This window comes from Lepidochelys olivacea (genome assembly GCF_965140295.1).
Source record: "Lepidochelys olivacea isolate rLepOli2 genome assembly, chromosome: 1".
NCBI lineage: Eukaryota > Metazoa > Chordata > Testudines > Cheloniidae > Lepidochelys > Lepidochelys olivacea.
In genome coordinates, this window is record NC_140411.1 from 213,010,526 (window position 1) to 213,022,771 (window position 12,246).

The 12,246-nt window shown below is 47.2% G+C and overlaps 1 protein-coding gene across 1 annotated transcript; it reads left to right on the forward strand.

The window, feature by feature from the left end:
- Positions 1–579: 579 nt before the first annotated feature.
- Positions 580–11,651, forward strand: CD4 (CD4 molecule). Its single transcript, XM_084618050.1, has 9 exons — positions 580–694; positions 6,232–6,387; positions 6,493–6,651; positions 6,895–7,149; positions 7,750–8,103; positions 8,276–8,512; positions 8,617–8,735; positions 9,832–9,899; positions 11,504–11,651. Exons 1-9 carry the CDS (start codon positions 634–636, stop codon positions 11,532–11,534), a joined length of 1,440 nt encoding a protein of 479 aa, XP_084474176.1. The 5' UTR covers positions 580–633; the 3' UTR covers positions 11,535–11,651.
- The last annotated feature ends 595 nt before the right edge of the window (positions 11,652–12,246 follow it).

A 12,246-nucleotide genomic window follows, 5' to 3' on the forward strand; every position in this document is an offset into this window, starting at 1 on the left:
TTCCAAGCTGTCTGTATCCATCACAAAGCAGCAATTAAGGCCAGATTTTTGCTCTGCCTTTGCAGGCCCTCTAGCCTCCCCTCGGCCCATTCAAGCTCAAAGTTTCCCCTGTCTTCTCAGAAAGGAAGGGAAAGAGGAGATGCAGCCCCTACCTGGGGCAAAGGCCTCAACTGCCACCTGGGTGCAGGAACCCCATAGTGCCTTTCCAAGTGCAGAAAGGCCAAACCACTGCTGTGCTGCTGAAAATCCTCCAGCACCCCCCACTCCCACAACTTTGACAGAAAGCAGCTTCATGTGATAATTCAGAAACCTGCAGCCCCAGGAGAACTGGAAATCTAGGGACAGTGTAAATACACTGAATTCGGTATCAAACTCCAGGGAGAACACACTGGCTGGATTCTTCATTGTCATATTGAATTCACCTGTCTCAGTGATAGAATTTCCACCTAGCTGTGCTGGAGCACAGCAGACACCAGGGGCATTGACCAAGTACATAGGCCCAGCCATGGAGCCACAAGACTTGGAAAATAAACCACTATTAATAGTTCATTTGGGTTTTTCTGCATTAGGATCCCTTTACCTGGACGATATTTCCTGCTCATAGTTCTCGGAGGGAAGGAACAATCCAAGAGGATGGACCCATCCAGAGTCGTGGCATACAGCATCCTTGCTGTCTTCTCTGTGATGCAGCTCGGTGAGTCCCTGGCTGGGCAGGGTGTGGTGCAGCAGCTTGGGTATTTTTAGGCTCTTTACGATCTCCTGGTTTCCTGCTTCAAACTAAACAAGTTTTGCCCTTTTTTTAAATGGCTGCCATATCCGATTACTGATAATGGGACTGAATCCACAAGCCTAAAATGGCCTTATTAGGTAAAAGTGAAGCCACCACTATGCAGCTACATGTGATAATACAGAAACCTGCAGCCCCAGGAGAACTGGAAATCTAGGGACAGTGTAAAATACACTGAATTCGATATCAATACCAGGGAAAACACACTGGCTGGATCACCACACCAAAAAAGATGGCCCCTCTTAAGGTGTGTCTTCCCTGCACAGGTAACTTAGATGATCAGCACCCATGTCTGAGCACGTGGGTTAGCGTAGCCCGGGTGTGAGCAGCCATACTTCAAAACCATAACCTGTATGACTGTGACCTCACTGCCACGGCATTCACCTGTGTCTCTAGGACTCCTGGGGGCACATCCCCGGGTTCTTTATGCTGCAATAAACTGAGCTGTTTCATAATTCTTTCCCAGTGAATTGTGGGAGGACACAGGGGGAGGGGAGGAGGACATGGGAGGATTGTGGAAAGGCACTGGAGGCCAATAAATACTTGAGTGATTTATCCTGTGTCCTCCCTGCAAAGCGGGTGGCTTACTTGGGCACTAGCCAGTACCCCTAGCCAGGCCAATTAGCCCATACTGAAAGCACCACTAAACTCAGGTGAGAGGGTTTTGTGAGTGGACAGGAGAGGCAGCACCTGGGTGAGAGCCTGAAGATGCATTAGACGGAAACAACCTTCAGTCTCAACTGAGCTGTGCTGGAGTCAGACTGGTGACCATCTCTGTAACCCATTGGCAATGCCCTGAGGCATCCATCCCTCAATTAATGCTAGCTTAGAGGAGGTCCCATAGGAGGATAAATATTACATACAAGAACACAGAGGTTTTAATGTCAAACAGTAGGAGATGCTGGAACTGATGCTAGCTATGGAACCTAGCCCTTGGCTGCATTATGTGTTATGAGACAGTCTTTCATAACATGATCACAAAGTATTTTTTCCACATGGATTTTTTAGCAGGACTTGAACTTTTCAGAGTCACAACACAGATCTTCTTGTGCTAAAGGAATACCTGGTAATAAAAGTAAGCTGGACACACATAAGTCCATGGGTCTGGATCTAATGCATCCAAGGGTGATGAGGGAGTTGGCTGATGTGATTGCAGAGCCATTGGCCATTATCTTTGAAAACTCATGACGATCAGGGGAGATCCCAGACGATTGGAAAAAGGCAAATATAGCGCCCATCTTTAAAAAAGGGAAGAAGGAGAATCTGGGGAACTACAGACCAGTCAGCCTCACCTCAGGCCCTGGAAAAATCATGGAGCAGGTCCTCAAGGAATCCATTTTGAAGCACTTGCAGGAGAGGAAGGTGACCAGGAACAGTCAACATGGATTCACCAAGGGCAAGTCATGCCAGACCAACCTGATTGTCTTCTATGATGAGATAACTGGCTCAGTAAATATGAGGAAAGTGGTGGATGTGACGTGATATATCTTGACTTTAGCAAAGCTTTTGATACTCCCATATTATTCTTGCCAGCAAGTTAAAGAAGTATGGATTGGATGAATGGACTGTAAGGTGGATAGAAAGCTGGCTGGATAGTTGGGCTCAATGGTTAGTGATCAATGGCTCGATGTCTAGTTGGCAGCCGGTATCAAGTGGGAGGCCCCAGGGGTTGGTCCTGGAGTCAGTTTTGTTCAACATCTTCATTGATGGTCTGGATGATGGGATGGATTGCACCCTCAGCAAGTTCGTGGATGAAGCTAAGCTGCAGGGAGAGGTAGATATACTGGAGGGTAGGGATAGGGTCCAGAGTGATCTAGACAAATTGGAGGATTGAGCCAAAAGAAATCTGATGAGTTTCAACAAGGACAAGTGCAGAGCCCTGCACTTAGGACAGAAGAATCCCATGCCCTGCTACAGGCTGGGGACCAACTTGCTAAGCAGCAGTTCTGCAGAAAAGGACCTGGGGATTACAGTGGACGAGAAGCTGGATCTGAGTCAGCAGTGTGCCCTTGTTGCCAAGAAGGCCAATGGCATTTTGGACATTAGTAGGAGCATTGCCAACAGATCGAGGGATAGTGCCCTCACCAGTGCCTCTATTCGGCACTGGTGAGGCCACATCTGGAGTATTGCATACAGCTTTGGGCCCCCCGCTAGAGAAGGGATGTGGACAAATTGGAGAGAGTCCAGCAGAGGACAACGAAAATGATTAGAAGGAGTCCTGTGGCACCTTAAAGACTACCTCCTTGTTGTTTTTGTGGATACAGACAACCATGGCTACCCCCTGATACTTGAAAATGATTAGGGGGCTGGAGCACATGACTTATGAGGAGAGGCTGAGGGAACTGGGCTTATTTAGTTTGCAGAAGAGAAGAATGAGGGGGGATTTAATAGTAGCCTTCAATTACCTGAAGGGGGATTCCAAAGGGAATGGAGCTAGGCTGCTCTCAGTGGTGGCAGATGACAGAACAAGGAGCAAATGGTCTCAGGTTGCAGTGGGGGAGGTCTAAGTTGGATATTAGGAAAAACTATTTCACTAGGAGGGTGGTGAAGCACTGGAATGGGTTACCTAGGGAGGTGATAGAATCTCCATCCTTAGAGGTTTTTAAAGCCAAGCTTGACAAAGCCCTGGCTGGGATGATTTAATTGGGGATTGGTCCTGCTTTGAGCAGGGGGTTGGACTAGATGACCTCCTGAGGTCTCTTCCAACCCTGATATTCTATGATTCTTTATGTAGACCAACTACTAGAGGGTGGTGTGACACCCACTTTGCCAGTGAACTACCCAGATAATCTGTGGCTAGCTCTGGGAGGGGAGTGTGGTCTAGTGTTTACTGACAGGCTGGCCGGACACATAAGTATGACAGATTTTTTTATTATTACTATTATTATTATTATTATTTAAAGAAAGGCAGTTTTGCAGGATGGTTGAGATTTGGGTCTCCTACGTTAGAGGCCTGGGTTCTATTCTCAGTTCTGCTAGAAATTACCTTATCTATAAAGTGGGTGGGATAATAGTTGCCTCTCCCATAGTGTAGAGGTATGAGGCCTTGGTGTCCCCTAGACTGCAGAGTATTTTTGTACGAAGGGTCTGTCTGCTTGGGGTGCAGGCTGTGGGCTGGCTCAAGGAGGTAGGACAGAATCCTAAATATAGGAGTGTCCTGCAAAATTTTAGATGAGTGGAAACCTACATAGTCAGTGATCAGCTCTCTGCCATCAAGAGTAGGAGACGCAAGGGGGCTCTGCCCCCAAGGAGCCAAACAGGAGACCTCTGGCACTTTTGTGTGTATGTTTCAGTTTGAATATTGAACCTGAAAAGACAACATACAAATTGGGGCTGGGCAACTTCCCTATAAAGATCAGAATGTAGGTGCAAACCAGTGTGGTTTATTATTTTAAAAAAATCATAATTTTTGAGCCAATCGCATGATTTGCGGGGGAGGAGGATCTGAGTTGGGAGTTTTGAATGCATGGTGTTGGCAGCGCTGAAACAGGGAGACGTTGCACTGACTGAAGTGATAAGATGTCATGATAGTGGGGCAGGGGTGCCAAGACCAGTCCTGGTCCTGTGGGTCAGGGCTCCCAATAACCTGCAAATCTGTGGAACTGTTTGTAAGGGACCTGACCTTTGGGCACTATCACATCAAATACAGCACTGATCCCAACCACTCACCAGAGTTCAGGAGGGAAAATCCTGTCCCCTGCATCATCCCACCCCAGTCCCTGTGGTGGTGGTGGTGGGTACTTGCTGCCAGTCCGATGTCTCCTACAGAGGGATTTGCTGTGACAGACTCAGTTTTGCCAGTTGTTGTGATTTGATTGGAGCTCTTGCCATACGTGATGTTTTTCTTAAAGCCACAGCTGCAGGAATGGAGAACGATTGCACAAGACTCTCAGCTTTCAATTAGAAAAAAGAAGATTTTGCCTCTCCAGTTTACAGAGAAAAGCGTGAAAACCTGACCTGAGTGTGGCCTGAAAACGCCAAACAGAAAACACCGGTTTATTTTTTAAATCTCATGATTTTTATTCTCATGATATTTTTGGTGGCCTGAAGAAGGCCATGCTGCAGCCTTCTGGAGGCACGGGCCCAGGGAGAAGTGTGTGTGTGTGTGTAAAACAGAACAGAATCTCTGTCAGCTAGGGAAAGAGAGAGAAGGCAATGTAGGGAGGGTGTGCAGGAATGGGAAAGAATGGGGATGAAAGAAGAGAGAGCCACAGGGGAGAGAAATGAAGAGAGGAAATCCAAGGGAGGGGAGAATGGAAAGTAAGGTCAGCAGGAGTGGGAGGAAAGGTAAGAGAGAAAAACCAAGACAGAGATGGCTGTAACTCCAGGATGGGACACAAAGTGTCAGAGACAGAAATAGAGACAAACACAAGCATACTAGGATTTAGGCAACACCCACTTAGGCTTCCAGCTCCCCAGCCATCACCTCTCTTGGACGAAGACCCACATCTCTCTCCCTCCTGACTAGGGTATTTCCAGGCTGCACAGTTCCCTGCCTACACTGTGAATACCCTAGTAAGGACTGCCGACAAGACTAATGTGCTTTCTCTCCAGAGGTTATGAACCCGGTAATTGCCAGCAGTTAGAATTTACCACACAGGTCTTTCTAAGCCAATACATTTATTCCTAAGGCAAAAGCAATACAGAGAAAGCATGCCAAAAACAAAAAAGTATTTAGCAGTGATCATCCCACCTCTAACAAGGGCTCTGGTAGGAGTCTATCCTTCAAACCTCACACAGGGTTTTCCCTCTGGTTACAGGTTCATAACTGTCCCAGAGTCAGACCCAGAACAACCATGAATAGGTCAGTCTCTTCTTTATACACCTTGGGCCTTTCATCTTGAGATTCCAGGGGCAGATGATCAGCAGTCAGTGGTCCCTTCCTCAGGGCACAGCTTCATAAGGCTGGGTTTTCACATTCACCTCCCCCTGGAGAGTCCCCAGACAAACCACTTGACACTGTTTGTCCCCAAAAGTCCATTCTTGTCTGGCACATTGTTCAATACAGTCCTTTGAAGTTCATAACAGTTCCCAGGGTTCACATCACAGCTCCCCCCAGAGAGGTTACATACAATCCCATCACACAATAATACATAACCTTTGCATTTAATTCAATGTATTAACTTAATCCAGATATACGTACACTTAATTCAGTAAGGTTTTTCATGGATATGGCAGGAAAATGCCCCATCTGTCACCATTTGTTAGATAGATAGATAGATTAGATTAGATTTTATGGAAGAGAGTTGAGGTGGTTGGAATGAGGAGACTAGAGATTTCAGGAAGACTGCAAGAGGAAAAAGAGCAATAAAAATGGGGGAGACTCCCAGGGAAGAGTGTGGGGGATTAGCAGGTTTGGGGTTCATTTTGATGGAGAGGGGGTATTACTTTTGCCACTGTAATGACTATTCCTTCCCCACATTATTTTGGGGGGTCTCTTTCAGGTCTGATCCTCACTATGGCTGAGGGAGAGACAACAGTGTTTGGTGCTGTTGGGGAACAGGTGATCCTGCCCTGTATTGACAAATCCCAAAATGAAGGGGTGACCTGGAAATACAATGACCTAGTTGTGATCCAGTATCAGAAGCAGCTCTTGAGAGGTAGAACTTCAAATTCACCACTCCCTTGTCCCTCAGACAGGGCTATGGAATCCCGTCTCTCCTAAGGAGCAGCTTTCACCCACTGCCTTCTTTCTCTCCCCAAAGGCAGAACTCCGTTTTTCAATCGATCTGAATTAAATAAGCAGGAGATGTCCAAGGGGAACTTCTCCCTGATACTGTCACAGCTGAGGCACTCTGATGCTGGCAAGTACGTCTGTGGAGTTGGTTCCAGAACTTTCATGGTCCAGCTGCAAGTGTTTGAAGGTGAGTGATCTGGGACAATGAGATAAGAGTGCAAGGAGCTTTGAGACAACACTTTGCTGAGGTCCCTGTCCTTTGTCCATCTCCTCTGGCCTGAGCTATTGCAGATCCCTTTCCTCCAGCTGAGCCCCACCTCCTCAGATTGCCCTTCTGCTGAGATCGCCATGTTCGCCTTCAGTCCCAGCCTTTCCCTTGAGGAAGCTGGGAGACAACAGGACTCACCGGACGGGCTCTCTCTCTTCACAGTTACAAGTTCTCCAAGTGGCTACCTCCTGCAGCATGAAAAACTCATGCTGACCATACAAGGTCCCTCAAGTGCCATCGTCACCTGGTATGACAACCGCGAGAACAAAGTGACAGCCACTCAGTCAAGAGAACTGAAGAATGGTGGACACAGTCTGCAGATACACAACCTCCAGGCTGAGGACAGTGGAACCTGGATGTGCCACATCACATCCCTGTCTGCTAAGCTGGACATACCCTATAAGGTGCTGGTGATAGGTAAGAGAAGCATGGATCTGAGTTTCAGAACTTTGCAGATGCCTAGAAAATGCAGAAGACGGTGGATAAATCTAAACAGATCCCATCTCCTCCTCACACACAGCCCCAGGGAAAGGTCACAGTCCATTTCCTGAGTTCCTAGTTCCCAGTGTCCTGAGCAATGCAGCACCAGGGCCTTCCTCTCAGGATCCCCAGGCTCACAGACCCCTTAAGCACTGAAGGTTGGCTCCTGAGCTCCTGTTCCTTGGCTCAGTCTCACCCCGTTCCCCCTTGTTCTCCTAAACAGTCCCCCTCCCCCAGGGATTTGTGCATCTCAGACTCATGCAGATGATTCTCATTTCCTTGTTCCAGTTGTAGCTTTGCTTGGCTGGATGGATTTAGCTCTTTGACTCTCTCCCAAGAACCCAACCCTTCTGGCGTCCTGAACTGTTGTGGCTTTTCTCTGAGCTCCTCCAGAACTGAGCACAATAACCCAGATGGGGGTCTCCCTAGGGCTAGACAGAGGGATGGACTATCTCCTCCCTGCTCCATGGTGAGGTTGCAAAATTGATTATGAGACTATTGCTCCCCACACTTCCATATGTTCTCCTCTGAATTCAGGTTTTCATCATTTGAACCAGGAGACACTCTACAAAGCTGTTAATTCCACTGTGTCCTTCTCCTACTCTCTGAGCACTGACCTGCAGAAGATAAGAGAGCTGGAGTACATCATGGGCTTGGAGTGGAAACCAATGGCAGACAACGAGTACCTGGAGAAGTTTAATTTCAGCGTCACCTCTAAAAAGCTGCCCTTGTTTAAGCAAATAGCCAACATGCAGTTTACATGGAAACTCAGCAATCACCTGGAAGTGAAACTGCCCAAAGTCCAGTTCAAGGATGCTGGATGGTATCAGTGCCAGATCACAGTCAGCCGTGGCCGTGTGGAGAAGGCCATCCACCTAGTGGTGATGACAGGTGAGAGGAAGTTGTGGCTCCTATGGACACTACAGAGGAAATGGGGCAGGAGTATGGGAGGTGCCCCCCAAAAAGGTGCCTACCATCTAGAGACCCCGAGACTCTCTCAGACCCTATGGAAAGGTTGTTCCCATCCCTTCCTTTGCATGTTCCCCTCTTGTTCTCTTTGCAGTCTCTGCTGACCCTGTTGAGCCGCTCTCCAAATGGGCTAACGTGACCCTGCTCTGCAAGCTCTCGGTTCCTGTCCCACAAAATGCCCAGCTGTTCTGGGAGCATGTGAATGGGACTGAGAAGGAAGTAAATATGTTGGGATGCAATGAGGTGATGGTGAAGACCAAGACTGTGGGGCTGTGGAGATGCAGCCTTAAGGTGGAGAACAACGTGATGACCAGCATTGACTACACTGTGGGTAGGGAGGCCACCACTACTTCCTCCATTCAAAGTCCCGTGCTGTCTCTCTCTGTGTCTCTCTCTACATCTATCTCTCCCATTCACTCACTTCTCTCTCCACAGTGAAGGTTGCTGAACGGAATAGCTGTGTGTGGAGCTGGGCAGGGGTTGGAGCTGGCATAGTGCTGCTTCTCCTTGCAAGCCTATGTACTTACATCTATATTACCCAGCAGCAGAGAAGGGTGAGTCCCCAAGTCCCAGCAGACAGCAAAGGAGAAAAGTCTCTTCATGGCACTCTCTGAGGATTCCCCCCACATCAGAGGAGCAAGTGGGAGGGAACTAGGCACCACCACCCCTAGGGTAGGGGCTCTTAAAATAGCCATATCCCAGATAAATCTCTGAGGAGCAAGGCTGTCATAAATATAAAGGGAAGGGTAAACACCTTTAAAATCCCTCCTGGCCAGAGGAAAAACCCTTTTGCCTGTAAAGGGTGAAGAAGCTAGGATAACCTCGCTGGCACCTGACCAAAATGACCAATGAGAAGACAAGATACTTTCAAAAGCTGGGGGGAGGAAGAAACAAAGCCTGTCTCTCTGGCTGTTTGATGCTTTTGCCGGGGACAGAACAGGAATGGAGTCTTAGAACTTAATAAGTAATCTAGCTAGATATGTGTTAGATTCTGATTCCTTTAAATGGCTGAGAAAATAAGCTGTGCTGAATGGAATGTAGATTCCTGTTTTTGTGTCTTTTTGTAACTTAAGGTTTTGCCTAGAGGGATTCTCTATGTTTTGAATCTGATTACCCTGTAAGGTATTTACCATCCTGATTTTACGGAGGTGATTCTTTTTACTTTTTCTTCTATTAAAATTCTTCTTTTAAGAATCTGATTGCTGTTTTTCATTGTTCTTAAGATCCAAGGGTTTGGGTCTGTGTTCACCTATGCAAATTGGTTAGGATTTTTATCAAACCTTCCCCAGGAAGGGGGGTGTAAGATTTGGGAGGATTTGAGGGGGAAAGACGTTTCCAAACGGTCTCTTTCCAAATTATATCCCTGTTAGACGTTTGGTGGTGGCAGTGAAAGTCCAAGGGCAAAGGGTAAAATAGTTTGTACCTTGGGGAAGTTTTAACCTAAGCTGGCAAAAGTAAGCTTAGGAGGTTTTCATGCAGGTCTCCACATCTGTACCCTAGAGTTCAGAGTGGGGAAGGAACCTTGACAAAGGCAAATAAAATCTGTACAGTCAGGGCAGGCAGAGGGTTTGAAACCACTGGCCACTTTGGAGGGCAGAACTTTAAATATAGAAATGAGGGTTCATGCCACACTGCTTTCTCTCCTGGCAGCAACGGGCTGAAAAGATAGCACGAGCCAGGCGAGACTTGCTTGAAAGGAGAACTTGTCAGTGTCAACGGTAAGTACAAATCCAGGCCCCTCTGACTAGGGAGAGATGCTGGCCTCAGGAGAGTGGGGCTAGCTGCTAACTCAGGGATGGGGGAATAGGACATAGGGCCCTTCTCTTCAGGCTGCGCCTAGACTGTACTTCCCTCAGTTGCAATTAACTCATGTTAGTTATCTCAGTTGTGGTAAACACAAATCAGTGCATCCTCACAATATTCACACTCATGTTTAGTGGCTTTACAGTTACACCCCAAATCTACACTAGCACTGCACTGGCTTGTGTTAGCAGCAATTTCTTCTGGGCATTCATCCCAGAATTCCTAGTGTTGCTCCAGACTGTAGTGTGTTATGAGTGATTGCTAATAGCCTTCTAGGAGGCCTCACAGGTGCCAGAGGGATTGTGGGAGGAGAAGACAAATTCCCAGAATCCCTATAACAGTGTCCAAGTAAACCAACGCATGCTGCTTTGCTTGCTGACTGCTTTCATGAGAACAAGGGTTTCTCACTGAGTGGAGAGCTGGCATTTCCTAAGATTTGATGATTATATGCTCTGAGGCAGCAGAAGCAGCTGTGCAGAGACAGTAGCAGCTGTTCAGTCATTACTAGCAGAGAGCCATGTAGTGGCAATCTTAGCTAGAAGAGAAGCCCCGCATGCACCAGTGAGTGGTGTAGGGTCTCTGGACAAAGCACTCAGTGCCTACAAGCTATTCTGGGCAAAAACCAAAAGCACAGAGTGGTGGGGGCTGCATCATTGTTCTCCAATCCTGGGATGACCAGCAGTGGCCGTAGAACTTCAGTTCAAGGAAGGCTATGTTTCTGAAAGCCCAGGGAAATGCCTCCTTATGCACAATGACTGCTCTGTGAGGAAGATGATTGCTATTATGGTTGCACCTTTCACATCTGCAAAAGCAGCAGTGAGCTTTCTAGGCCTGCCTGGATTGCCAAGACTGAACTGCTTGCTTCAGTCTTTAGGTGGCCAGAAACTAGACCTCATGAACCCCATAATAGGAAAACTATTGCCAACAGCATAAGAGATGCCCTGTACTGTCATATGCTGGATTTATATGCGGAGTATACTAGTGAACTCTCAGGATTTTATTTGCCTTCTTATCACTTGTCATTAAACGTTACTAAGTTCCTAGCAAATGTTATTTTGCATGAGGAGTGAGGGCTGAGTGGAAGAGACATAATGGTGATTATGTGCTGGGTGACCGGAACATAGCTCTGCTTTCATTTGTTTTTATGTGAGTGCAGGTAGCATAGTTAGTTATGATTCAAAAATAGCCCTTATTAGAAATAGACAAAACAGTACAACTACATCTGAAAACAGAACAAGCTGTGCAAAACGTGAAGCAATAGTCACTCTTTAACTCCCCTAAAGAGCTCAGTGCAGCCACATTGGAAATAAAGTGCATTAAGTCTCACAAATGCCTAATCAACTTTGTATAAATATTGCACTTCCCCCCCCAGCTACATAAAGTCCTTCTGTGTTCTATGCCTTCCAGTCTGGCCAGAGGTCAGGAGACTGGCAAGCTCAGTGGGGTCACTGCATAGAGTAGGGGGCATCTCACCTCTACAGTACCAGAGCTCATGCTGTTTAATTTCTTTCTCTTGCAGTCAGCTGAAGAATGACTATTCCGATGCTTGAGACAGAAGGGTGAATGAAGTCTCTGCCAATGATAAGCCATCTTGCAGCCCACTTTGCTTGCTTGGATCCAACCCACCTTTCCTTCCTCCAGTGCAATGCTTTGTTCTTTCATCTTTCTCCCAGCCCATTGCCAGGAAGGGATCTTATCAGGGTGGGGATGGGATACAGTGAGCAGGACAAGCACCCACCCCAGGGTGATGGCTCAGCCTCAGCTCCATCAGGAAAGTACTGAATGTAAAGTATATACGGATGTATTTTGCGCATATGCTTGATTTGACCTCCTGGATTTTATCTCAGATGTTTCCTGTGCCTGCTCCAAATGCAATAAATCACTTTAGAGTTTTCATTGAAAAATCTGAATTTATTTGCCTGATGCACCAATCATCTCCCCCTAATACAACCCCTGCTACTGGCCTCCCCAAACACTCCCAGCCTGCCCTCCCCACAACCCACCTCCCCTGCTGCCAGAAGCCCTCCCTGATTCCTGCATCCTGTGTTCCCCTTCCTTCCCCACCACCTTCCCCAATCCAGCCCTCCAGACAGTGACAAGGAATGCTGGAGACTTTCCCTTAACTTGGTATTTCCATGCTTCCAAGGATTTGGGGTGGGTCCTGAGGTAGCCTTACTGTCACTAAACATAGGTTTTGTTTTTTAATTTACTTGTTGTTACAGAAGGTTGGTTACCGGGTTGAGTAGATCCCTGTGTATGGGG